Below are 27,509 nucleotides of genomic sequence, written 5' to 3'. Positions count from 1 at the left end.
TATCCTGTGGGGCCCCTAGGTACATACTGCCAACCTGGGCCTTTGTCTACTGTTTTAAGAAGTACTTTGTCTGTGACCTCAAGGGTTCTTCTGATTCACAAGAAGGCCTTGGGCACAGGTGCAGCACCACACAGCCAACACTACTCAAGGCCTAGAGGACATGCACAGGGCTAAGACAGAAGCCAATGTCAAGTGGACAAATGGTGCTTTCTTCCCCAGGGAGTGTCTCAGTGCCTGTTTGTGGCAATGGAGACAGCTGTAGAATCCAACCTTCCCATTCTCAATCTTGCTAACACTTGGCATCAAGTCAGCCTCAGCCATGAGGAGCCATCATTCAGGAAACTAACAGCCTATTTCAGTCACTTAGTCTCCCCTCTCTCTCTGACACACACACACACACACACACACACACCCCACGCCCGCCTCCTCCAAAGCCATCACCTCGAAATCACAATCACAAACGGGAAACAAGTTAGTGGAGACAGAAGTGCAACTACTGTCTATGTGCTAGAAGAAAAATGGAAACCCAAACCAGTAAGATGTTCATAGTCAAGGTCAATCATTACCCTGTCCCAGAAGTCCCATCTCTTTTTCCCTAAACTGTACATCTCACTGATTAGAAAGAGCAGGTCTGGCCAGATCTGTCGTGTGCCCAGTCTTCACCTGACTCTGACAATGAATTTGTCTGCAGGTCTCTGAGTTACACCGGCTGCCATGGGGTGTGTAATGTCATGGCTCCAGAGGAGGGCTGCTCTGTGATGGCCCTGGCTTCCTTGCTGGTGTCAGTCTCAGCATGACTTTGACCCCCCATAATACCATGCTGCCACAGGTGCCAGGGAGGTCTACAGACACATAGTGAATTATCCAGGGACACAAGACAGGTGAGCACCATTTATTGGAACCTAAGGCTGTTATTCCTACTCAGCGCTATTTCCAGCACCCCACACTCAAAAGAGACTGAGCCAACAATTGTAACCATAATTAACAAACCTGGTCCATATGCACAAAGAGCTGGCTGCAAGAATAATGAAATAGTGGAACAACTGAAATATTGAGTGAGATGGAAATACACAGTAGACATGAGGTTGTGGTATAATGTAACAGTGTAGAAATGTTATCAAGCTATACTAAGTAAATAAGCAGGGTAGAAAACAAAATATACACAAGCATGTCCATAGATTACAACACTGGAAATGCTACTAGGTTATCTCTGGGAAGCAGGATTATAGGCGATTTTTATTTTCTTTGTTTGCCTATGTCTGCCAACATAAACACAGGTTATAAAGTCAACACAGCGAAATCTCATGTCACTTGACATAATACGTCACGTTCCAAACTGAAACCTTTCACTAGGCACCTTTTCCCAGACTCGCTATACATATATTTACCCAAGTGTACCAAATCATTTCTCTCTCTCTTTTTTTTTTTCGAGATGGAGTCTTGCTCTGTCACCCAGGCTGGAGTGCAGTGGCACGATCTCAGCTTACTGCAACCTCCACCTCCCGAGTAGCTGGGATTACAAGCGTGCGACACTAGCCTGGCTAATTTTTGTATTTTTAGTAGAGATAGTATTTCACCATGTTGGCCAGGCTGGTCTCAAACTCCTGATCCGCCTACCTTGGCCTCCCAAAGTACTAGGATTATAGGCATGAGCCATCGCGCCCGGCCAGTGTACCAAATCATTATGTCCCCTTGTACACAGTGTGGGTGAAAAATCCATCTCCACAGTGGCCATACTATGGCCCTGACACAGAACTAAAGAATGTCATTCCTGCTGAAAGGCCTTCCCTGTCTCCCCAGTGAATTTCCTGTTCTAGGCTCCTTCTTCCACATGCTTTTCTGCTGCTGCCTGCCAACTCTAGAACATAATAGCAAAAGACAAATAGTAAAGACCTAAAGATTATCATCTATCTGCCAACACAGATCCTTCAAACACTAAAAATATCCCTTACAGATATCTCTTGCCTTAGAAAATTGGCGAAGATTTTTCAAAATGAAAAATACTCAGTGTTGGCGCTCATATGACTGCCTAGCAATAGAAATTGCTAGTACTCAAAGTACCTTTCTAGAGGACAGTTTAGCAACACATACCAAAGTCTTTGAAATGGGCATGACCATTAATCCATTTCTCCAGGAAATATGGTACTTGAGAACATGCACAAAGATTCAGCTTCCAACATATTAATCACAATATTATTTGTAACAATTCAAAACAACCTTAATGTCCACAGACAGGAAAATTGCTAAATAAATCATGGCTTATCCGTATAAAGGAACACTATGCAGGCATTAAAAGTATGTTGTAGGCCAGGTACAGTGGCTCACTCCTGTAATCCCAGCACTTTGGGAGGCCAAGGTTGGTGGGTCATTTGAGGTCAGGAGTTTGAGACCAGACTGGCCAACATGGTGAAACCCTGTCTCTACTAAAAATACAAACATTAGCTGGGCATAGTGGCGTGCACCTGCAATCCCAGCTACCTGGGAGACTGAGGCATGAGAATCACTTGAATCCGGGAGGCAGAGGCTGCAGTGAGCTGAGACTGCACCACTGCATTCCAGCCTAGGTGACAGAGCAAGACTGTGTCTCAAAAAAAAAAAAAGTATGTTGTAAGAGACAGCTGCCTGATAAAGTGCTTGCAATAAGTGAAAAAAGCAGTTTTATTTCTGTTTAAAAATATGCATTTATATACACACATTCATATATCCACGTATATATTATAAGTGGATACAGACATGCAGCAATCAATGCAAAAAAGGCATCTCATTTCTAAATGATGAAATTACAGGATGATTTTTAAATTTTGTACACTTTTCTGTATTTTTTACTTATTCTACAAAGAGCATGTATTACCTCTATAAGTTTTTTTTAATTTTTGAAGAAATATCTTACCTTTACTCTTTCTCAGATTTGAAATTCCTTTCATCATCACTCAGATTTGATACCTAATATTTTGTTTAAAGTGGTTCCCGGCTAGTTAGAACAGATGGAAAACACTTTTCTGTTCCAGGTCATACTCCTGGTCCTCTCCTCTCCTACCTCGCCAGCTCCTGCTTCCTGACTTGTCCTTTCAGAGCCCTACTGGCAATTCTTTGGCTCCGTCCCCATGGCCCTGCCTAAGGAGTTGTCACATGCCAGAAGAGTCACAGCCTTAGGGCCACCACTGCCATGACAGAGTGGTGGAGCCAGGCTTCCCCTTCCTCCCCAGCCACTGACCCCAGGCTGAAAACAGTGGAGCCAGAGCCTCAGGACTCGGCTCAAGATCCAGTCAGGGGTGCTGTTCAGCAGACTGTGACAATGGTGACACACTCTGGGGATGAGGCCGGGGCTCCAGAAAGAGGGCAGGAAGTGGGAGAAGAGTCCAAGAAAGGGTAGCAAGAAAGCAATGCCAAAGATGCCCACTGAGGAAAGTCTTAGGATGCCATGTGTAAGGGATGAGCTGGTCTCCCAGCTATGACAAAACCAGTCCCTGTGGGAGTTCTCCCTGCCCCATCTATGTTGCCACATCCTCATCAAAATCCTTGGACCCCGATCTCAGCCCCACAAAGCTCCCACATACTCACGTTCTCAAGAGTTTCTTTGTTTGCTTTCTGTCTCCGGAGATCTGCCTTAATGAATGCTAAGGTTGATAGATTGAGAAGGAAGAGAGACAAAAACACAGTTATCACGTTCATCCGAGAGAAGAAACCTTCATTTCCTAAGGGTCACAGGTATCCCAAACTTACTTCAGATAGTCAAGAGAGCTGGTGACTGAGGGCACCATCAGCCAATTTGAGAGAGCCCGAGGATCACTGCCGTCCCTGACAGGCAGAAGCCAACAATGACAGTGGCCTTCACTTATGGATCATGGACTTTGCACACATTGCTCTAATCATCACAACAATCCTCATTTTACAGATTAAAAACTGAGGTTCCCAGAGGTTGGTCCACTTATCCAAGGTCAATAGCTATGGAAGTAATTGTCACAGTCTGGGATTCCAACACGAGTCTTCTGGCTCCAAAACCCATGCTCATTCTACCAAAAGAATGTGCTGCCTCCCAACAGATTCCCCAACAAACCCTTCCATCTGTCCCCCTACGTACGTACTCCCTATCTGTTGCTCCATCGAGACGCTAGGGTCCCAAATGGCCAACCTGAGCCTCATCTTGCCCTCAGGCTCCAACTCACCAGTGAGGGCTGCTCCAAGAGTAAGGAACACACACAGGAAGATGTTCCCAGGCTTGGTTCCATAGTTGTCAATAATCTGGCCCTGGGAGATGGTAAAGATGATCCCAAATACCTGGAAAGGCATAAAGAAGATAGGAAACAAGGGCCCAGTCAACTAACTCATGAGGAAGAACTGAGCTGCCATGATGCAATGCCTTCCCAGCCAGGAAACAAACAGGAAATATGAGCTCTACCTGTGCAGATATGTTGAGGAGGCCGGAGGAGATGCCTTCTGATTCTGGGTACGTGAGCTCCACAGCAAACTCAAATCCCAGTGGGAGATAGCCAGTCATAAAGAAGCTGAAGTCCAGACCAGAGAAACAAGGGGATGAAGAACTTCCAGAACAAGAAGGATGGGGAGCCCACCTCCTCCCCTAGGACTCCCTTTGCTGTTTTGTTTCTTCCCACCAAGACATACTAGGCCCTCTAATGATCTGGGCATACTCTATGTGATCATACCAAGGAGACAGGCACCCCTGAAGGCCAGGAAGAAGTTCACAGGGAGACCTTGTGCTCAGCAGGCCTCTGGGATCCCTTGCTGCTTCTCCATCTTGCCATCAGTGACAGCCAGAGTCAGCATTTACAGAAGGGGCAAGGATGCCTGGTGTGTTCAACCTTCAGCTGAGAGACTATGTCCTGGGTACACAGGCCCTGTGCTGGGAGTGGGAACTTCCTGGATATTGAGCAGCATCTCCGTGGCTCTCTGGGACCTAGAAGGAGGAGCTTAGAGTCCTCCTTATTTCCATCCAGACAGGAACCAGCTGAGGACTGAGTGCCAGCACATGCTCTCTCCCTCTTTCTCTCTTTCACATGCACATACAGACACACACACATACACACACACACACACACACAAACACTCATATACTGCCCATAGGAAAATAACTGGGAAGCAGAGCTGAACAAAGACTCCTGTGAAAGAGGTATTGTTTCCTATGTTTTCTCATACAACAGGTCTAGAAAATTCCAACTTTAATTTCTCCTTTTGTTTTTTTTTTGAGACGGAGTCTCACTCTGTCTCCCAGGCTGGAGTGCAGTGGTTCGATCTTGGCTCACTGCAACTTCCGCCTCCCAGGTGCCAGCGATTCTCCTGCCTCAGCCTCCCAAGTAGCTGGGACTACAGGTGTGTGCCACCATGCCTGGCTAATTTTTGTATTTTTTAGTAGAGACGCGGTATCACCATATTGGCCAGGCTGGTCTTGAACTCCTGACCTTGTGATCTGCCTGCCTTGGACTCCCAAAGTGCTGGGATTACAGGCGTTAAGCCACCGCACCCGGCAACTTTAATTTCTTACATTTTCACAATGCTTCTTGATGCTTTCATATCTATTATCTTTCTCAATCTGTCCAACAACTCGACAAGGCAGGCCACTATTATCTTTCTTTACAGATGAGGAAATTGAGGCTCAGAATGGTTAAGTGCTGTGCCCATGGTCTAACAGGTAGGCAGCAGCAAAACTGAGACCAGGACCCAGAGTCTCTGGTTCCAAGCCCTGTGTACTTTCCACAATCCCATGTTGTCCAGGCAAAACTGAAAAAGACTCTGAACAGGTTCTAGCCTCCAAGAGGTCGCGAAGGGTGTGCTTCATGCTTCATTCCATCCCAAAAGAACAGACAGCCCAGGCTGCCTTTGGAACTACTACAAGTATTACCGAGACCCCTGGGCACCATGTCCATATCTCCTGAGGTCAGTGAGAAGGCAGCAAAGGCATCAATATTGCATTCTAGGATGCTGGAAGCTCTGGGAGCCATGGCATGGTATTTTCTAATAAATCAGCCAGAGGTGAAACTTACCCCATTGTGCCAGCAGTGATGAACACTACCCACAGGTGTCCCAGGTTCAAGGTAAACGTGTACACCACCATGCCCACCAGTGTCATGATATAGACTACCAGGGTTGTCTCTCTACAAGTAGAGGCAAAGAAATTGAATCAAACACTTCTGACTTTAATAGGCTCATTCATTCATTTATTCCACAAGCATCTATTAAGTATCTGCCACATGTCAAGCCCTCTGCTATGTTCTTGGAGTTTTGTTTTGTTTTGTTTTCAGAGACAGTGTCTTGCTCTGTTGCCCAGGCTGGAGTGCAGTGGCGTGATCACAGCTCGCTGAAACCTCCACCTCCTGGGCTCCAGCAATTCTTGTGCCTCAGCCTGCTGAGTAGCTGGGACAGTTGTGCGCATCACGCCTGGCTAATTTTTGTATTTTTCATAGAGATGGTGTTTTGCCGTGTTGGCCAGGCTGGTCTCGAACTCCTGACCTCAAGTGCTCCACCTGCCTTGGCCTGCTAAAGTGCTGGGATTACAGGCCTTACAAAGCCAAGGCCTGGCCTTGTTCTTGGACATTTTCTTTCATAGAACTTTCTCTCCATGAGGGTGATGGACACTGACAGGTGATGATCACACAAAAAAATTATTTAATTACATCATGATCAATGCTACAAAGGGTAAGTAAGACTAGTAAAGTATGAAGCCATCTTACGATATCTTTGTTCCCTTTCTGTAGAACCCACTCAACAATATCAAGCTGCCCCTTGACTTGTCATGTCCTAGCCACAGACAAGAAGGGCAAAGCCCTTTCTCCTTCTCCCATCCCTCACCAGAAAAAAGAAAAAACAGGACAAACATCAGCCATGATGAGGTGGCGGTGACATTCAGGACTACCCCAGAAGCTGTCCAATTCTGCTTGTCTGCTTTATCCCAAGACCCATGCCAATGCTGGGCAATGCGCTCTGTCACCTACAAGTTCTTCCTGTCCCTACTTGAACAGACCAACAGACCCAGCAAAGCTTTTTCTTTTCTTTTTTTTTTTTTTTTTGTCCTTTTTTTGAGATGGAGTTTCGCTCTTGTCGCACAGGCTGGGGTGCAGTGGCGTGATCTCAGCTCACTGCAACCTCTGCCTCCCGGGTTCAAGCGATTCTTCTGCCTCAGCCTCCCAAGTAGCTGAGATTACAGGCATGCGCCACCATACGTGGCTAATTTTTTGTATTTCTAGTAGAGATGGGGTTTCGCCATGTTGGCCAGGCTGGTCTCAAACTCCTGACCTCAGGTGATCTGCCCACCTTGGCCTCCCAAAGTGTTCTAATTAGAGGTGTGAGCCACTGCGCCTGGCCCAGCAAAGCTTTTTCTGTTGAGTCTGAACTACTCCACTCCAGAGAGCAGGAACTAAGAGAGAATATTCTCTCAGCCTGAACTGAGTGCTTGACTTCCAAAGCCAATGTGAGAAACCTTCTCTATCTTCGCCCACTCCCTGTTACATTTCCCTGTGTCGATCCCCTCAGGAGTACCATCAGCAAGTCTTGGTTTCTATTTCAGTCTCACCCCCTCCTGTGCCCCTCCAGCAGTTCTCTTCCCATGTTGCCCACCTAGGACTCTGATGCAGCCCCGACTCCTGCAATTCGACCTGCATTCTTCTCCCTGCACTACCTAAGGCAGGGCACAGGCACTGCACATCCCTCTGCCCCCCTACTATGAACATCAGGACTCAGATGATGAAAGCTTTAAAGCTTTTCTTTTCTTTCTTTCTTTTTTTTTTTTTTTTTTTTTTTTTTTTGAGATGGAGTCTTGCTCTGTCACCCAGGCTGGAGTGCAGTGGCACGATCTCTGCTCACTGCAAGCTCCGCCTCCCAGGTTCACCATTCTCCTGCCTCAGCCTCCCAAGCAGCTGGGACTACAGGCGCCCGCCACCACGCCTGGCTAATGTTTGTTGTAGTTTGTTTAGTAGAGACAGGGTTTCACTGTGTTAGCCAGGGTGGTCTCGATCTCCTGACCTCATGATCTGCCCGCCTCCGCCTCCCAAAGTGCTGGGATTACAGGCGTGAGCCACCGCACCTGGCCAAAATCTTTAAAGCTTTTCTTTACACATCACCCCTGAAGCCAGAATCATGGTGGAGGCACCAACCGGCACGCTATGGTTGTGTCAAACGAAACCCTCCATCTCTTGAGTGCCAGATTCTGTGAAGCACTTCACATGCATTTATTATTTCAATTCAACCTTTACAAAAATCCTGTAAGAAATATCTGATGATTTCTCATTTTACCAATGAAGAAACTGAAGCTCAGGCCACTCAAGTTACTTGTCCAAAGTCACCAGCTGAATAAATGCAGAGCTGAGATGTGAACTCAGAGCTGGATTTGAAACCTGTGTCCCTTCTGCTACTGCATGCGGGAATAACGACGCACTATGTGGTTGCATCTTTGGAAAAGCTCAAGGTCAGAGCCTCCAAAGGATGCTGCTCCCACCTGGTGCTTCAAAGCAGCTGCTAAGGGTAGAGGAGCTTCCTCCTCCCTTCACGCTCCTCCCTCACACTCTTCCTACCAACTCTGCTGAAAGCAACGTCATGGACGCCAGTCTTGCCCAATGATCCCACAAGCTCACCAGGATGAAGCTTTAACCATAACTTCATCCTAAACCACTGACCAGTTTAGAAAAACTATTTGTAGTCCCAGTCTGAGATAAACAGACCTCATCACCCAATTTCCAACCTCCAAACAAAACTAGACAAATCTGGGAGCCTTAGAGTGACGAGGACTGGCTCCGAAATGATGGGATCACAGAGCTCTCATCCCACTGGGAGTTGCCTTTTCTCTGCCTGGGTAGTGGCACAGGGAGAAAAATATCTTGTGCTGACCACTGGATTTAGACATCACGTGATGCTAGGAACTGGTGACATCTAGGTTCTGAAGAGGGCTGAGAAAGTGTTCTTCCCAGTCCTCTCATTATCTTTTCTAATTCATCTGAATCACCCGGCTGCCCATGTCCCAGCCCAGCCAGCATTCCAATCCCTCCCTCCTCCTGCCGCAGAGCAAGCCCCGGAAAAAGGGTCACTGCTATTCAGTGGTTTGGGGATGGCCAGTCCTCACTGCTCTTGTGTCTGGCTGAAGCAAGCAACTAACAGATGGCAGCGATGAGATGGCAGCCAAGCCCCGCCAGCAGTAATTAAGCCGAGCCAGGCTCCTCGTCGCCACCTCCCTAGGGATGGTCTCAATTGGCCTTTGATTAGGGCAGCCAGAATGAGACCTGGTCTGACCAGAGCCTCACAGAAGCGGGTTTGTGTGGCAGAGAACAGGTCTGCCACTGTCTGTTGCCTGCAGACACTGGGAACTTTAGAGGCCTTGACAGAGCAGCCGGGGACACTGCTCTGCCCCGGTACAGTACAGCCCAGCAGCTGCCCCGCCAGCCAGTGCTAACTGAGTACCCAGTGAACGGGGAGCACTGGAAAATCACAACGGAAGGATGTTGGGCTGCTGTTCGCCAGAGGATTTTCTCCAAGGCCAGCTACTGAATAGAGGCACCCAGGCTGCTTTCTACAAATGCAGATTCTTCTGCTGATTTGGCATCCATGGGGCGGGTAGTGGCCTGGCATTCACTAAAACCTTTTAATTTTTTTTTACCCATGTGCACACCGATAAAACATTTTCTTTTCTTTTTTTTCTTGAGCCAGGCTGGAGTGCAGTGGCGTGAACCCAGTTCACAGCAACCTCCACCTCCTGGGTCAAGCGATCCTTCTACCTCAGCCTCCCAAGTAGCTGGGACTTCAGGTGTGTGCCACTATGCCTAGCTAATTTTTGTATTTTTTGTAGAGATGGGGTTTCACCATGTTGCCCAGGCTGGTTTTGAGCTCCTAGACTCAAGCAATCCTCCTGCCTCGGCCTCCCAAAGTGCTGGGATTACAGATGTGAGTCACTGCGCCCAGCCTGATAAAACCTTTTAAAATAGCTCCAGGCTCTTAGAAATGCACTGGGCATTCAGGTCCAAAGTATGTTATAATATTTACCAACAAGGTATAAATAATTGCACAATAATATACACTGCAAACTGGAGAAAGCTCAGAGTACCTTGGTCAACCCCATGGGGTCCACAAGGTGCCATGAGAACAGGAGAGTGAAATCACCTCCTCCTCATCTCCACTCTTTGGGGTTTCCACAAATTTTCCACCGCTGAGATTTTTTTTCCCCATTCATTTTCATTTCTCCCTCCTCTGCTGCTTTCACAAAGCTACTTAGAGAGTGGGGATGGGGAAGAGGACTATGCTAGGCCTTCAAGTCCAGTAGTTCCCATCTTCCTAAGATCCTGTGGGGATGTTAAGAAGGGTATAGCTTCCCTCATTTGATAAATGAGGAAAGTGAGGCTCAGAGAAGTCAAACTTGAATGACCTGCTTGGCCACTAGGATCTCCAAACAATGACTTGGAGTCACATTGCTTATGAATATGTCATTTCAAAAAACAGGTCCCCAGTTCTCAGTCCAAGAGGATGAGTCACTTACTTGTAGGTTTTGGACCTATCCAGCCAGATTCCTGAGATCACAGCCCCAAGCATTCCTGCAATGACGATCGTCAGGCCAATTCTTCCAGCATTCACTTCTTCCCCCTGGGGAAACCATAGCCCCAAAGATCACCCGGCGATGGGACAAGACTCAGGACAGAGCACAGTCACCATGGGGTGAAGGAACAAAGGCAGGTAACTCAAGCTCCATCAGAGTCAATATTCAGAACATATTGGGACAAGATGGCCTGTAAGAAGATGGCCTAGGAGAAAATTCTAGAATAACTACTCCTCCCAACAATATAACCCTGACTGTGTGTGCATGATATTGGATGCTGGAGTGACAAGGATGAACCAAATCTGTTCTTAGAACTACTTTTAGGCAAATTTTTTAAAAAACGTAAACCTCACAGCAACTCTTCTATCTTATCTGTCATGAATTCCATTTCACAGATGGGGAATTTAAAATATATATGTTAAAATTTCCATTCTTAGGTTTTTTTGAACTATCAATGCCAAGAGGAATGGAAAGATAATCGTTATATATTTTTGAGTGCTTACTATAAGCCAGGCACCATGCCTAAGGTTTTATATCATTATCTCATTTACTCCTCGCCATTCCCCATCATAAGGTTAGGAGTCAGTCTTCTCCATTTTGCAGATGAAGAAACAGGCACAATGAAATTAACCTACTAGCCCAAGGTCACAAGGCATATGTTAAGTTCAAAGCTAGGATCTGAACTCAGGCCTTTGAACTCCAAAACTAGGACACTTAGCCATATAGCCTACCCCTTCTGCAAGTGTGAGAGCCTAGTCCTTTCAAAAGAGGGTTGCATCTCCGTATTCCTGACTCCAGGCCACTCAGTATTCCATTCCCAGCATCCAGCCCAGCCCTCGTGGGTTCTGGAAACATTTAAATTCAGAAATATTTTATATATATATTTGCCAACAGTGTTGCCAGGCACTATGCTGTATAATAAATACATGTATCACATATAATTATGTAGACATACACAAGTGTCATTATTTACTCTCTGATCCTAAAAAGAATCTTGCAAGAAGCAATTATGCTTCTTTTGCAGAAAAAAAAAAATGAGAGCTCAGAAACACTAACTAGCTTGTCACAGTGTCAAGCCATCACACAGTTTAGTACCACCAAAGCTAGGGTTGAGATCTAGGGCCATCTCCCTCCAAATCCCATAAGCATACCACCATATCACGCTACCTAGAACTGGGGGGAATGAAGACTTAACTGTCATCCCAGGTCCTGCCAAGACAGACTTAGAAACTATATCATCTTGAGGCCCAACATGCTTAGGGAACTCCCTTACCGGGTAGTGCCAGATCACCATGCGATTCAGAAGAGTGGACAAGGCATAAAAAGCACCAGCATTCAGACCTGAAGAAGGGAGCGAGAAATACAACATTAGGGTCAGCTTTCTTCTGGGGCCATTGCTAACTTCTCCCCCAGCATTTGGGGGGTGGGCAGAAATCCTCATCTCACTGCCACTCTGAGCAGTATCCTCAGAGAAGAAAACTCCAGGGAGGTCTGAGGCTACTCTGCAGTTTTCTCAAAGAAATACTTCAAAACAACCAAAAGTAACCATTTAACCTTCCCTTAGCCACACACTATTGCTCTCTGATCCCTTTAACTTGCCCTGGAAAATAGATTCTGTTGAGTATTACTCCCAGGGCAGAGTCATCTACATTCTTCTTAAGCGCTGGGTAGATCTAAGGGGTGGTCAGTAGAAGTCCTGGACACCCTCCTCCTCCTGATGACCCTGCCCCTTCTTGAGGCTGCTCCAGACCTCTGACCTCTGACACCATCCCTCTGCAGGTGATTTCTCTCCTCTTTCTCCATTCCTCCTCCAACTTTCTTTGCTGATTCAATGTCACACAAAATCTATTACATGAAACTAGAAGAGATCCTAAAGAGCATTCGTTGACTCTCCTACTTTACCAATTCATTCACCAAAGGAGCACCTAGAATATGCTGTGAAAGGCTGTATCTTTAGCGAATAAGGTCATTTGCCCAAAGCCATACAGCAAGTGAGTAGCTGAGACTGGAACTGACCCAAAGGAGAAAAGGCCTCCTGGCCTCCCTTCAATGGTGATGATGATGATGACAATGGCGGCTGCACATACCTATGGATTAGACACTTTATGACAACTCTAGAAAGTAGGTAGTATTATCGTCACCATTTTAGAGATAATAAAGATGCACACACAGTTAAAATAACAAGTACTGCCACTCCATAATGCCCACCAGGGGTCTTTCTAACTTTAACTAAACATTGAGGCTCACAAGACTACCACCGGCACACTCCATATTAGATTTACTTGGAAGGGTGTAAGTCAGGACACATAGCTTGTGGTCAGGGCAGCCTCAGGAGTTCCTCTTCAATAGAACCAATCCATAGAACCCCAGTTCATATAGCCTTCCGGAAGCTACTGTCTTTCAGATGATGGCTAAGGTGCAAGGGAAGGTGGGTATGGCAACCATCCTGGCTTAATGCTCACAGGCACCACTATTACTTGTAACAATTCCATAGGGGTAGCTTCCAGGGGCCCCATAAGTGACAGGCCAGTGAAAAGAGTCACTGTACTCAGAGAAGCACAAAGAATGGCTTCCCACAAGAATGAATAGGTCTCTCTGTCCATTTGTATCACCAGAGGACATTTTTATCATAAGCAATGTTGCCTAAAGGTAGTTGACATACTCCCGTTATCAGGTTCCCAGGGAGTAAAAGATACAAAGTTAAGCGAAGGTCAAATTATCTTGCAAAATGGGAAATAATTTGCTTTGCAATCACACAGGTATTAAGTGATGGAGCTGAATTTGAACTCAGGCCCTGTGGCTCCAGATTTCTTGATCTTAATCACTCTGCTTTACATCCTCACGAAGCTGATTATTGAATCAGATTTTCCCAGCTCAGGTCATGAACAATTTCCTCATGTCCCAGCCTCTCCCAGCAGTTCACCCCAGGGATGCTACAAGGTTGGGCTCAATGCAGTCTCCTGAGCAGCACAGTGGGCCAACGGTGCACACAGTGAGCAGCACAGTGAGCCACAGTGGGCCAACCAACCCAGACATGTCCCCAAACGTCACTACAACTGACAGGCTGATGGTTGCAATGATCATGAGGCTCTCAGCAACATCTCATTCAAGCAGCATTCCCATCTACCCTTCATAGTACATACTCAGCCACTTAGAAAGTCCATTTCCGAGTGAAGAGGTCCCGTCCCGTAAGGAGACATTCCTGAAAAGCCAAGTGAGGTGGAGTGTGGGAAGGAGAAGAAAGAAAATAGTCTCCTCCCCTCTTCCCATTCATTCCTCCCGCTCCTCTCTAAGCCTCTTGCCTGCCCTAGCCTGATACTGCAAAGGGCAAGGAATGTTCCAACTCAGGCTTAGCTTCAGGGGAACAGCTGCTTTGCTAACTGGGATGAGCCAAGGATGGCAGAATCCACAGAAAAAGAAAGGAAATTATCCAGAAGGACTGGGAGCAAAAAAAATACACCAGTGCTCACTGGTCCTGATAAAGACCTGGGGAACAGAGTCCTGAACAGGTTGACCCATACTGCTGAAGCTGAGTGGTTTTTCTGGGGCTCAATGGTTTAGTGAAAAAGTTTCCAAAGTGTGGTCTCTGTTCCACCCCAGACCTACCGCAGCAGAAACTCTGGGAGTGAGGCCCCCGGCAATTTGCATTTGAACAAGCCTCCCAGGTGATTCTGATCGTGCTCCAGGTGGAAGCACTGGCTCCCTAGAGCAGTGTGGTTAAACAACAGCCATCCCTGCTCCAGGCCAGACAGCAGACTGAAGCGGGGCTAAAGGGCGGCGAGAGGGAAGGAAGAGCAGGGGTTCATCCTGGAAGGCTGCCAATCTGTTCCACTGTTTCTGCAGCCCCACCTTAGAGGATTTAGGAGCTTATGTATGTTTTCTGAATCCATCTTTGGTCTAGATGTCCCTCACCATATTGTCAAAGTTTGCCAGACACAGTTAACCAGCGTAAGTCCACTCTACTGCCCAAACAAAGGGGTTGGGCATCCCACACAGAAGGGCAGGAATGAAATGCATGCTCCCTCCTGTGTGAGTACCCCTTACAGGAGTACAGGTGACTGCATTCTATTCAGGTCTGATCATCCTCAGCAAGGTGAGCCTGCTGGGCCAGGGAAGAGAAAATGTGATCTTCCCTGAAAGGCCTGGTCATTCCTGGAATCAGTCACCTGGGAGTAGTGCCACGTACTGAGGAGGCAGGCTTTAGAGAGGCAGAAAGGACTCTGTCATCATTCTGAGTCTCTTTCTCTCCTTTGTCAAAAACAATTTTTTTCTTTGTAAAAAATTTCTTTGGGGTCTCACTATGTTTACCAGGCTGGTCTTGAATTCCTGACCTCAAACGATCCTCCCACTTTGGCCACCCAAAGTGCTGGGATTACAGGTGTGAGCCATCAAGCCCAGCCAATAACAATTTTATTCAAACTGTGTTCCAGTGACTACTGACATTAGAATTCCTTAAAGTTTAAAACTGCAGATTCTGAGGCCCTACCATAGACCTACTGAATCAGAATCTCTTGGAATGGGGCCCAGGAATCTGCATCTTTAGCAACTACAACAATAAAACCCCAATGTACTTGTTAAAATGTCTGGAATTTGAGAATACATGGCCTTCAAGATACAAAAGATCAGGGACCAGACCCAGGCTCCCAGGTGGTGGGGTTAACACGGAGGCAGCTGGGATGGGAAGGGGCTTCAAGACCCATCACACAGCTACCTCAGAGGTTCTCAACTCTGCTGCAAGTCAGAATTATCTGGGATGCTGGTAGAAAGCAGATTCCTAGGCCCCAACCCAAACTTTCTGAATCTGAATTTCCAGAAATCTATGCACACATTCAATCAAGCACCCCAGGGGGTCCTATCCTCAGGGAAGTCTGGGAAACACTGACCCCAGATCATATCTTTGGGTTTTGGTTATTCTGCGTTTCCCTTTAGTCCTTGTTTTAAAGGGCCAGCTTGACCTCGGCAAAGCTCCCAGGAATCCGGAGGATTTTATGCCCACTCCTCAGCCAGGATTTTAGAGGGGGCATGAAGCCCCCTCCCTAGGTCCATGTAGGTGGAGCAATGATAAAGTGCTGAGAGCCCCAAGGGAAGGTGAACCTTGGGATACACAAGTTGAGGCTCTGAGTTCAGATGCCAGAGGCACTGGAAGTTTATTCAGAAGCATGAATAATCTTGCTGGCAGCAAGTCTGGGGCATAACTATGGGAAAAGTACGCCCTTTGAGTATGCCATTTTCTAGAAGAGAAGCCTTTTCAACAATTCTTTTCAACAGGGCAGTTGTTATGCCATTGATAATAAGACGTTAGAGGAGGCCATGTGAATGCAAGACCCAGAGACACAAAGAGAAGGTAGCCAGAGGAAGGTTCCTTTCTCCATCCCACCCTACCCTACTGTGAAACACACCAAAGACACAAAGAGAAGGTAGCCAGAGGAAGGTTCCTTTCTCCATCCCACCCTACCCTACTGTGAAACACACCAAAGACACTGGCAGACAGGTGGAATTTCTGGTTCCCTGAGTCTTCCCACATTGCCAAAGTTAAAGGAGAGAGGAAGGGTGTTTTACTGGCAGTTTCTTACTGATATGATATTTCCGCAACATCAAGCACGAGCTCCACCCCTGCACCTCTCCCCCTCTAAACTGAATTGCCAGATTTCGAAAAAAAATAGCAAATAAATACATTTATAATAAATAATAGTTCTTAGTATAAATATGCCACAAATATTGCATAAGACATATTTATATTAAAAGTATTTGTTGTTTATCTGAAATTCAAATTAACTGGATGGTCTTTATTTTATCTCTCAACCCTACCTCTAAGAGTGTAGCCAGAAGTCTAGGGAAAAGCCAGCAACACTTGGACCCTCGATTTCCTCCAAGGCCTTCAATTATCACTGCACCTCAGTTCTGGGCAGTTGACTCATCAGCTGGGAGAACCACTTGAAAAGCCACTACAAATACAATACCACCAGCTGCAGGACAGTTACTCCTCCTCTTAGTGAAATCTGGTTTGGACCAAAGAAGCAACGCTGGAAACCAGTAAGTTTACCAATGCAATAGCATTGCAGTCTGGCAATGGCACACTGGCAGTCTGGAGGCATGCCATGTCTTTATTCTCAACTGCATTAAAAGCTTTCACTTCCATTCAGAACACTCCAATGGGAAATAAGTATCATTACTGTTTTCTAGTGGGGGTGGAGAGTATTAAAGAGATGAAGGATGGGCAGCACAGATGGATGAAGGTGGTACACTCAGTATCTGGCAGAGCTGACACCAAAACTCAGACCTCCCATTTCTTATGAGCCAACTCTGAACTTACGAGTCCAGCACTCAAGGCTCTTAACCCAAGACATGTCCACCCATGTCCAGTACATGTGCCTGTGAAATGCTGTTGCCTGCTTAATTCCTAGCCACATGCTCTTTAAATGCATATAATTCACAGAGCTAAATATGAACACTATGTGTACAATGTAAAAAGTATGAACCATTTTGTTCTTCAAAGTCCAATCTGAAACTGCAAGGGGATTAGGAGGACTGGGGTAATTCTGGAGGATTTCAAAGCATCTAGTTGAATTGATAGAGGGCATTTTAGAAAATTGTTTTTGTTGGGAGGCCAAGGCGGGCAGATCACCTGAGGTCAGGAGTTCGAGACCAGCCTGGTCAACACGGTGAAACCCTGTATCTACTAAAAACACAAAAATTCCCTGGGTGTGGTGGAGGGTACCTGTAATCCCAGCTACTCGGGAGGCTGAGTCAAGAGAATTGCTCAAACCTGGAAGGTGGAGGTTGCAGTGAGCCGAGATCATGCCACTGCACTCCAGCTTGGGCAACAGAGTAAGACTCTGTTTTAAAAAAAAAAAATTGTTTTTGTTTTTGTTTGTTTTAATTTGGAACAAACACAGTAGGAAAAGAAAGCAAAGATTAAAAGTTGGAGTAAGTGCCTATAGTTCTTGCCCTATAGGCAAGAAGCTAAAACTCTAGAGCCTCAGTTTCCTCATGTATAAAATGAAACAAAGGGCTATGTCATGGGTTTGTTTTGAAAATTAAATGAGATAATGCATGTAAAGCAATTAACATGATTCCTCCGTCAAAAATTTTTTCAAATCTGTGATTAAGTCTAAGAATCATTTTCTTTTTGGCAAAGAACCCCATATAGACATCACATTCTCCAGAGTTTCCTTTCAGCATTTTCAGGCAGCCTCTTGTTCACCCCAACTGTTATCCCCACTGCAGGCAGCTACAATGTTAAGCAGTGCCATTGACTGTTTTCAACAAATGCCCTGGCAATAGGGCTTTTCTCATTAGCAAACTCCAAGTCAGGTTAAATAGCAACATGTCCTATGAATAGGGCTTTTCCGGGGACCTGCTAGGTAGGTCAAATAGTAATTCTCAGGGGTGGAGCTCCAAATCGACTTTGCTCCCTCCAATGGCTATGAGACAGTTGGTTTTCACAGCTCCACGGCTGCGAGGCTGCTGGATGTCACAGCCCCATGGCTGCAAGGCTATAGTAGGGAGAAAGGGATTGGAATAGGGCAAGTGAAAACACAAGGCCCACTGTTGTTACTGATATTTAGCCATTTCTCTTGAATAAATGCTGCTTGGATTGTTGCAAGCCATTTGTTAAAAGTTCTGAAAAAATTCATTTGGATATTTTTTGCCATTGTTCTTGTTTCTATAGAGGAGCGGATTTTCTAAGGTCCTTACTCCACCATTCAAGAAGTGCTTTCCTATTTATTTCCTAGGTTATCATTTAATCAAATAGATAAGGAAAAGTGTCCAGAAGTACAGGATTAAAACTACTTTGTCAGATTAAAGACCATGTAAGCAACCAGGCATGTGAGAGGAAGGAGGAGGAGTAGCTTTGCTCCCCACAGCATGGCCTAGGCTTGACCCCTCGATGACCAGGAGCAACAATGTTTCTGGTACATTTTGTCTCTGTTTCTTGTTCTCATGAGTCAGTGACCTGGCCCTAACACCAACAACCTCCAGCACTGAGGACCACAGCCTTTGGAATGGGACCATTGCCCAGTTATTACCACTGTCACCATTTTCAGCCATAGAAAATATTTATGAAGCACTCATCTGCCCTAGAATCCCAGGTAGGCCTCAAATATCCTCTTGTTAGATGCAGCAAGATTTATGGTTGTCAGAGGTCAATGCACTCATGATGTCCAACTCTAGCGAAAGTAAAAGCTCTTAGAGTCATGGAATCCTGAGTCTAAAGGGCCCCCAAAGGCCATCTGGTTTCACTATCCATCTTTAGCCTGAGATCCCCTACAACATTCCCATCAAGTGGTTAGTCCCATCTATGCTTGAATACCTTCCGGTGATGGGGAACTTGTAACTTCCTTAGTTGGACTTCTCTAAGCATTGGAAACTTTGTCTTTATTTTGCGGATGAATGGGGAGACATACTCAGAGAATTGAGAAACTGGAGGAAATGAGCAACGGAGGACCAAGATCTTGAAGACAAACCTACAGCTATTCCAGATGAAAGGTCACCTAATTTCTATGTATGCCTGAAAAACAGGATTGCCCCTCTACCAGGATGAAGCCACCTCTTATCTAGTGTTTCAGCAGATAAACATTTAGTTGAGATAAAATGTATTGTTGAGCCTAAAATGAAACTCTGGCACAATTCTAGGAAGGAACATCAGCAATTACAGAACAGGCATTAAGAATGCAGATTTTGGCTGGGCGCAGTGGCTCACACCTGTAATCCCAGCACTTTGGGAGGCCAAGGTGAGCAGATCACCTGAGGCCAGGAGTTTGAGACCAGCCTGGCCAACATGACAAACCCTGGCTCTACTAAAAATACAAAAATTAGCCGGGCATGGTGGCATGTGCCTGTAATCCCAGCTACTCGGGAGGCTGAGGCAGAAGAATTGCTTGAGCCGGGGAGGCAGAGGCTGCAGTAAGCCCAGATCGCACCACTGCACTCCACTGTGGGCAAAAAGAGTCAAACTCTGTCTTAAAAAAAAGAAAAAAAGAAAAAGAATGAGACTTTGGAGTTAGACAAACTTGTATTTGAACTCTGGCTCTGCCACTTGAAAGTTGTGTGACCTTGGGCTAGTTATTTGGCCACTTTGAGTTTAGTTTCCTCATCTGTTAAATAAGGATAATTTTAGTACCAACATCACATAGGTGTACTGGAAGTTAAATAAAATCAGATATGAAAAGCATCTGACACATAGTAAGCACTATTGTTGTTATAAAACAATAGCTTTTGAGTCTATAGGCAACATGAAGCCATGGCCAGCTGGGGTTTCACTAAGAATAAGTCATGTCAAACCAATTTCATTTCTTTGTTTCATATGGTTACTGTACATGTCACAGATTTGCTAACTCTTAGTTTTAATCAAACTTTAACTGGTGGATTAAATGACCAAATGTAGGCTGAATAGCAATAAAGGTGGGTAGATATGTAGCAGCTTGAACTAAGGGTACTAACTAATAGACTGGCATTCATCTGGAGGACACTCTTTAGTGGAATGCCATGAGGCTCTGTCTTTGCCCTTGTTCAATCCAACAATCTTATTACAGGTTTGAAATAAGATACAGAAAACACCATGCTGGGAAAGAAAGCCAACATGTTAGCATAAAGATTCCAATTTATATTTCCAAGAGCCAAGCATATGAAATGAAAGAGGGATGTTGTTGTGCATTCAGATAAAATAGAAGTCAATTACAGGATGAGGGAGGACTGGTTGAGGAGTGACTCATGTGGCAAGACACATATATGCATGCATGCATTAATTAATTAACTAATTCAGTAACTACTAGAATAGTCACTCGAGGCCCGACACTGCTGAGGAACTATAAAGATGAAAAACATAAATCCACACTCTCAGAGAGTTCAGTCTAATGGGGAAATAGACCTGCAAAAAAAATTTTTTTTTAATGACAGGTGTTAAGATGTACAAGGAATAGCATGGTAAGAGAGGGAAAGTTACCTATTACTGCTTTACAAAAGTGATACTGAGATGAGACTTGGAGGACCAACAGGCATTTGTCAGATAACCTGACATGGGAAGAAATTATTTTCTAGGTGGACTTTACAACACATGCAAAGGCCCTTGGGCATAGCTGGGTCCTCTGGATTGACCCTAGACAACAGCTTTACATGCACATTTGGGATTTAGAAAGAGTAATATATGAAGACACATCAGGCCTCTCATCTAACATTTCCAGCTCGAATGCATTCCTAGACACATTGACACCTTACCATAGGTGATGACAAGCAGCACAAAGTTGAGATTTTTGAAGAGCCGGGCGATGGAAGCTAAGTATGAGGCATCAGGAGAGGTCAAGGCATAGCTCAGGGATTGGGCCCTGCTGGGGGGATATTTAGGTTTCTCCTTGAACACTGAAAGGAAAAAAACAGAGATGGCTGAAAATTCCCAAGGTCCCACCCCAGAAGAGCTGGTTCCACATGAATGAAAGCTGCTCCATCATCTGAGAGGAGCTAAGACTCCCAAAGGAAATAGTAATTCTTTAATTAAACCCTTAATAGCCCCACTCTTGAAACTGCTTCTCATTGTTTGAGGCCGAGTGAATGGTCCTTTGATACCATTCACTTTTTTATTTTTTATGCCATTTTCTTTATTTTTTTCTTTATTTTTTTTGAGACGGAGTCTCGCTCTGTCACCCAGGCTGGCGCCATCTCAGCTTACTGCAACCTCCACCTCCTGGGCTCAAGCAATTCTCCCATCTCAGCCTCCTGAGTAGCTGGCACTACAGGCGTATGCCACCACACCTGGCTAATTTTTTGTATTTTTCATAGAGATGGGGTTTCGCCATGTTGCCCAGGCTGGTCTCAAACTTCTGAGCTCAAGCGATTTGCATGCCTCAGCCCCCCATAGTGCTGGGATTACAGGCGTGAGCCACCGCACCTGGACTGATTACTTTTGCTTTTCTTTTTCTTTTTTTTTTTTTTGAGACGAAGTCTCGCTCTGTCGCCCAGGCTGGAGCACAGTGGTGTGATCTTCGCTCACTGCAGCCTCCGCCTCCCGGGTTCAAGTGATTCTTGTGCCTCAGCCTCCTGAGTAGCTGGGACCACAGGCATACACCACCAATCCTGGCTAATTTTTGTATTTTTAGTAGAGATGAGGTTTCACTATTTTGGCTAGGCTGGTCTTGAACTCCTGACCTCAAGTGATCCACCCACCTTTGCCTCCCAAAGTGCTGGGATTATAGGAATGAGCCACCACACCCAGCCCTGATTATTTTTTTTTAAATCACCTCTGGAAGGCTGAAATCACTGGACCTCCCAGGCAGTGTTCAAAGATCAAGGAAACTCATAATAACCAGCAAATAACATACCACAGAGAACTGAAAAAACACACTAGCAACACATGATGGAAAAGCAGCAAAAGCTAAAGTTTTGGGATTGGTGAGCCCAGTTAATGGCTTAGCGCCACAGCTCCTCCCAAGGGATGGACTATGTTGCCCATGCTTAGCACAGAGCATGGCATGCAGCAGCTGATAAACATTCCCTGAATAAGTGAAAGGGGTCTTTTTCTGCAGAAAAAAAAAAATGTAGGGTCCATTCCTCGTTTCTCAAAGTCTGAATCAGACCTCTGCCTCTTGATAGAAACAAGAAGATTAACACATGCTTCTCCATTAGCTATACTGATCGCCAGTCCATTTTCTAGAGGGCAGATCAGTTTAACTAGTTGTTTGGCTAAAGTGATTCCCCTGTTAAACCCAAATAAGTGGTCAGGAGTGGTGGCTCATGCCTGCAATCCCAGCACTTTGGGAGGCCAAGGCAGGCGGATCACTTGAGGTCGGGAGTTCAAGACTAGCCTGGCCAACATGGTGAAACATCGTGTCTACTAAAAATAGACATGGTAAAACACTGTGTCTACTAAAAATACAAAAATTAGCCAGGCGTGGTGGCATGCACCTGTAGTCCCAGCTACTTGGGAGGCTGAGGCAGGAGAATCACTTGAGCCCGGGAGGCGGAGGTTGCAGTGCACCAAGGTTGCGCCACTGTACTCCAGCCTGGGCTACAGAGTGAGACTCTGTGTCAAAAGAAAGAGAAAAATTTCCAAATAAGCACCTTGTGGCCTCCTCCACACCCCAAAAGAATGCTCCTGAAAGGTCAGTAGATTGTCGCCACTTAGAGGAAGCCGTGGAAATGAAGTTTACTCTCCTGGCAGATCAAAGGGGCCCTCCACCCAGAAAATGCCCTTGCGCAGACTTCAGAGTCCTGCTTCCTCCTTCTCTAGAAATAGTCCTGGATATTACAGTTGGGAGCCTCTCATCCATTGTCTTGCCTCTTCACCTTCCCTTCAATCGGGGGAAAGAATGTGAGGCAAAAAGTTTGCTTATCTTTACATCAGCAGGTGTTGGCTTAAGGATTTCACAACCACGAACCAGAATTCAGATAAGATTTTTCAGGTCTTTACTCAATTAGCAACTATCCATCTGTGCTTGATAATAAAATGCCCAAACAGAAATGTCCTACCTCCAGATTTTCAACTGCAAAGGACCAGGCCCTCATCTGCTTGAGAATTTGGAGCTGGACATATAATTTGAAACTCAAAGTCTGGCTAAGAGGCCCCTGGCTGTATCATTCTTCCCCGCTCTCATCCACAGCTCCCTTGCTTCTCACCTTACCAGGAACACCAAGGTCTCTGTCTAACACATTTTGCCAGCTTTTAAATCCATTAGACAGCCTTTCTCATCCTGGATTCTTGGTGGGGAACAATGCAATGAGAACGGTTGAATGAGGTACCCAATTATAGAACTGCTTGACTCTGGAGGTGGGGTCAGTAGGCAGGAATGAAACCTTTAACATGTGAGGTGACACTTTCAAGTATTAGGAAGAAAGCTGGTTAACCTTTAGACAGGTGACTAACTGAAAATAAAAACCTCTGTCTTGCTGGTTCTAAATTTATCATAGCCCATATAATATCACCCAGCTGAAAAAAAGGGATGTAAAATTATCTTACCAAATACCTCAATCATTAAATGTACATGGATATAAAATATTAACAGTAGTGGCCGGCCGGGTGTGGTGGCTCATGCCTGTAATCCCAGCACTTTGGGAGGCTGAGGCGGGCAGATCACTTGAGGTCAGGAGCTCGAGACCAGCCTGGCCAACATAGTGAAACCCTGTCTCTACTAAAAATACAAAAATTAGCCGGACATGGTGACAGGCACCTGTAATCTCAGCTACTCGAGAGACTGAGGCAGGAGAATCACTTGAACCCAGGAGGCAGAGGTTGCAGTGAGCTGAGATTGTGCCACTGCACTCCAGCCTGGGTGACAGAGCAAGACTCCATCTCCAAAAATAAATAAATAAATAAAACATTAACAGTAGATATCTGAGGTTTGTGGTTGGGATTAACTTGTACAATGACAAGTTAATGGTCATTCCTTTCTCTATGCTTTTTTGTATTTTCTAGATTTTTCTATAATAAGCATATGTTACTCTTATAATTTTTTTAAAAGGCATTAAAGAACTATGATCCCCAAGTACTGTCAGGTTAATCTATGAAATTATTAGTTTTATGGATCAATTTCAGTTTTTTTTTTTAGAAATTTAGAATAGGGACATAGACAAGCTTAGACTTGAATCCAATCTCTGCCACTTACGAGCTATCTAATCTCAAATAGTTTATATAACTTCCCTTAAATCTCATTTTTCTCTTTGTTAAATAGGACTGATAGTGGTGCCTCACTGATAGGGCTGTTGACAACTAAATGAAATCAGGCATGCTCAGTACAGTGCCTGTGATGGCCTAAGTGCTCAGTGGGTTTCATCAAGGGGACTAGCAGTCTACCCATTACTTCCGATGAGGTAGGACTGGGGAACTGGTTAATGATAATTAAACCTTTCCTTAGCCACTAACAAAGTGCATAGGACCAGCTACCACTGTGTGGGGACGACTGCCCAGGCTAAAACATTTGAAGACCATAAGAAGCCCAGACTCCAGTTTCTGTAAATATCCATGGTATTTCAGGGCATGTTCACAAGGGTCCCATCAAAGTCAGCAGAATCTCCCTGCCCCTTCGCCCCCTGCTACCCCATCTGTTTACTAATGACCTTACCAATGATGACAAGGATGAGGAGGAGAGTGGCCACACCTCCTATTATATAGAACATGATGCTGATGTGGTAGGCAAGCTCGTCCCGGTCTTCAATGTTGGGTACCAAAACAGGAGGGACCAAGAACCCAATCGCAATTCCAAGCTATAGAAGACAGAGACAGACAACCCAATCACAGTTACCAATGGCCAAGAGGTGACAACACAAATGTAAAGAGATTCCTAATAAGAAATCTAATTTCCAACTTCCAATCCTTCCTAACACCCATGCAGGGATTATTTCTCACCTCAAAACACCAGAGAAATCTTTCTTCTGACTGACATTTTGGCTCATACATCCTTCTGACCACCCTCACTATCAATGCCTATTATAAGAACATGTAGCTGATGGTCTCAATGCGGGCTGGCTCTTCTCTAGCTGCAAATTGATGAATAATGGTTCCTCTACTCCCATATCTGGAGTAGACTAAAATAACATTGATTATTATTTTCTTGTGCTACTCGAATTTTTAGTTTCACTGAATCTGTTAACCCAGAGCTGAGAGCCCAGCTGGGGAGAAATGCTATACCCTGCGAGCCCAAGAACTTGCATTCGGTAAGAGTTGGAAGGCTAAAGCTGTTACCACATTTACAAGCATGGAAGCTTCAGTTTATTGTGTGAATAACGTAGTAACTTCTAAAGCATCTGTAGTGTGAAGTCACACATAACTGCATAAATTTATACACATAGGAGATAGGCACGTAAAAAATGGCTATAAACACACACACACCCCCAACAAATTAAACCATTTCTTTTTTTTTCTTTTTCTTTCTTTTTTTTTTTTAAATGGAGTCTCGTTGTGTCGCCTGGCTGGAGTGCAGTGGCGCAATCTCGGCTCACTGCACCCTCCGCCTCCTGGGTTCAAGCAATTCTCCTGTCTCAGCCTCCTGAGCAACTGGAACTACAGGCGTGCGCCACGCCTGGCTAATTTTTGTATTTTTAGTAGAGACGGGTTTCACCATGTCGGCCAGGATGGTCTCCATCTCTTGACCTCGTGATCCACCCGCCTTGGCCTCCCAAAGTGCTAAACCATTTCTTATCTGGGTTGGAGTCCAAACTCCAGTGACCGACAGATAACATGACTTGGGTGTTTCCGAGGTCAGAAAGGCTTGGCTTCAGTACTGACTGGCTGTGATACAATTCCCAAAAGCCCTTCTGCTGCACATAATATTGAGGCGGAAATGGGAAAATAGCTTGTGAACTCAGGCAAGCTTCAGATTCCAAGAGAGAAGAAGATGAGTAATTCCTTTGTCGTAAGGTCTCATTTTTCCTTTGTTATACTTGAAAGAGCTACAGGAAAAGAAACAATTTGCTTTCGCTCCTCACTTTCACATCATCCATCAACTGCCAATCTGCTGACCCCCGTGATTCGTTTTTCCATCTGTCAATTACAGCCATTCCAGATGTTTACTAGTGGTTCTCAGTTCTGGAATATTCACAAAAGTGGTCACTCATAGTTTCTGTGTAGAGTTCTTTATACCAATATGTAATCAATTAACCAAATGCATCTTTAAAACGTACTCTGCTAGATATTTTAGAAAGTACCAAGAGGTATAAGACAGAGTTTCTGCCTTCAAGGAGCTTAATAATCTGTTAGCAGGAAAAATGTTAAAACAAAAATACAACAGATAACACAACTGGCCATATTTGTGGGTTAAAATGATAGAATATTACAGTTTGAAAGTTCATCTGTAATCCTTTATTATAATTACAAACCCAATAATTACAGGAGAAAACAAAGGCCAAGTGAGGTTAATTGAGCTCTGTGACTTGTTGAGGGTCACCCAGAGTTCTAGCAGAGTGGAGGTGAGAAAGCAGATCTCCTGGCTTCTCTGGCCAGTGCATCCCAGGCTAAGAGCCTGGAGAAAGGCCCAGGCAGGCAGGCTTCTGCAGAACAGAGGCCTCTTTTGTGTCCTTGGAGCTTTAGCTGACCCTTGGTCATACTGGTTTGTCAGAGTCCGGCTTCCTACTGCTCATCTTCAAGACTTTAATTGAAGGCAGAAACCAGCCACAAGCAGAGGGGCAAATGCAACCTTCTTCATAGCTGGGAAGCTGGGCCCACTCCAGCTCATACATGGCCTTCTAAGCACTTTGGAGTTGGAGGTCTGGAAGCTAAGTAGAATCTCCCAGGGTCCCATTTGCAAGAGTGAGGAAAGATACAGACATCATCTGAGGCTCTTTCATTTCCAAAGGAAAATTAAAGCTCTGAGGTCCCAACACAGGATATCTTAATTCCCAGTTAATCTTCTGCCCCAATAAAGAAATCCTCCCAGCTGGTGCTACATTGTATGCCCTCCTCCTCTGGGGCAGCTGGACTCTGTTCATTCCATCTATACACTAAGCTTGAGTGAGTGCTGTTCCACCCCAACTCCGGCTTTTAAGCCTTCTCCAGGCAGCAGGGTGGATGGGTGGGCCTTAGCAGTGGCCTACAGTAACCCCAGCTAGGCAGCAACACTGTCTCATGGTAACCTTTCTCAAGGAGGAAATTGGCTATGGAGGTACATTTAGGCCCAGTGTGGAAAACCAAAACATCAGGATTAGACTGTAAGCTGCTTCCTCTTTTGTTTTTTCAATACATATTTTTTTCCTGCTTCTTAAGAGCAGTGTTTAGGGAGAGTCTATTTCTAGTTCCTAGTATATAGGTCTGTTCCATAGTCATGATGGATGGATGGATGGATGAGCAGATGAACATTGGTGGAAAATCCTGTCTACACAAAGCTAGGAATGACACATCTCTCTATTAAGGTCCAGGTTCTTTCTACATTGTACTCACAGTGGTAAGAAAAAAAAATGTGTATGGGAAAGTAAGGAGAGGGTAGGATACCCTAGTGTATCTTGAGCATCTACTATGCGCTGAATATGTAATACACTTTATCTTTTAATTTAACCCTAA

At 45.2% G+C, this 27,509-nt stretch overlaps 1 protein-coding gene across 10 annotated transcripts in view; it reads right to left on the bottom strand.

Moving 5' to 3' along the window:
- FLVCR2 (FLVCR heme transporter 2) overlaps window positions 1-27,509 on the bottom strand; it is a 77,511-nt gene that overhangs the window by 8,914 nt on the left and 41,088 nt on the right. For 6 of the 10 annotated variants that reach the window (XR_010151237.1, XR_674182.5, XM_063793774.1 and 3 more), the window contains exons 2-9: window positions 24,580-24,721; window positions 20,747-20,887; window positions 11,802-11,869; window positions 10,472-10,575; window positions 6,000-6,110; window positions 4,400-4,505; window positions 4,167-4,278; window positions 3,562-3,617 (exon numbers count right to left, since the gene is read on the bottom strand). Coding sequence is in view for 6 of the 10 variants with exons in the window: in XM_063793774.1 (XP_063649844.1) it covers window positions 3,562-3,617; window positions 4,167-4,278; window positions 4,400-4,505; window positions 6,000-6,110; window positions 10,472-10,575; window positions 11,802-11,869; window positions 20,747-20,887; window positions 24,580-24,721 (840 nt within the window). In the remaining 4 variants the exon portion in view is untranslated. Of the gene's footprint in view, window positions 1-3,561; window positions 3,618-3,723; window positions 3,799-4,166; window positions 4,279-4,399; window positions 4,506-5,999; window positions 6,111-10,471; window positions 10,576-11,801; window positions 11,870-20,746; window positions 20,888-24,579; window positions 24,722-27,509 lie in introns of all 10 variants that reach the window. The other 4 variants (XR_674184.5, XR_010151236.1, XM_009428173.5 and 1 more) reach the window with 3 other exon arrangements.

This window comes from Pan troglodytes, chromosome 15 (assembly GCF_028858775.2).
Source record: "Pan troglodytes isolate AG18354 chromosome 15, NHGRI_mPanTro3-v2.0_pri, whole genome shotgun sequence".
NCBI classification, from domain to species: Eukaryota; Metazoa; Chordata; class Mammalia; order Primates; family Hominidae; genus Pan; species Pan troglodytes.
The sequence above is the reverse complement of the archived record's forward strand: the minus strand, read 5'-3'. Positions and strand labels throughout refer to the sequence as shown.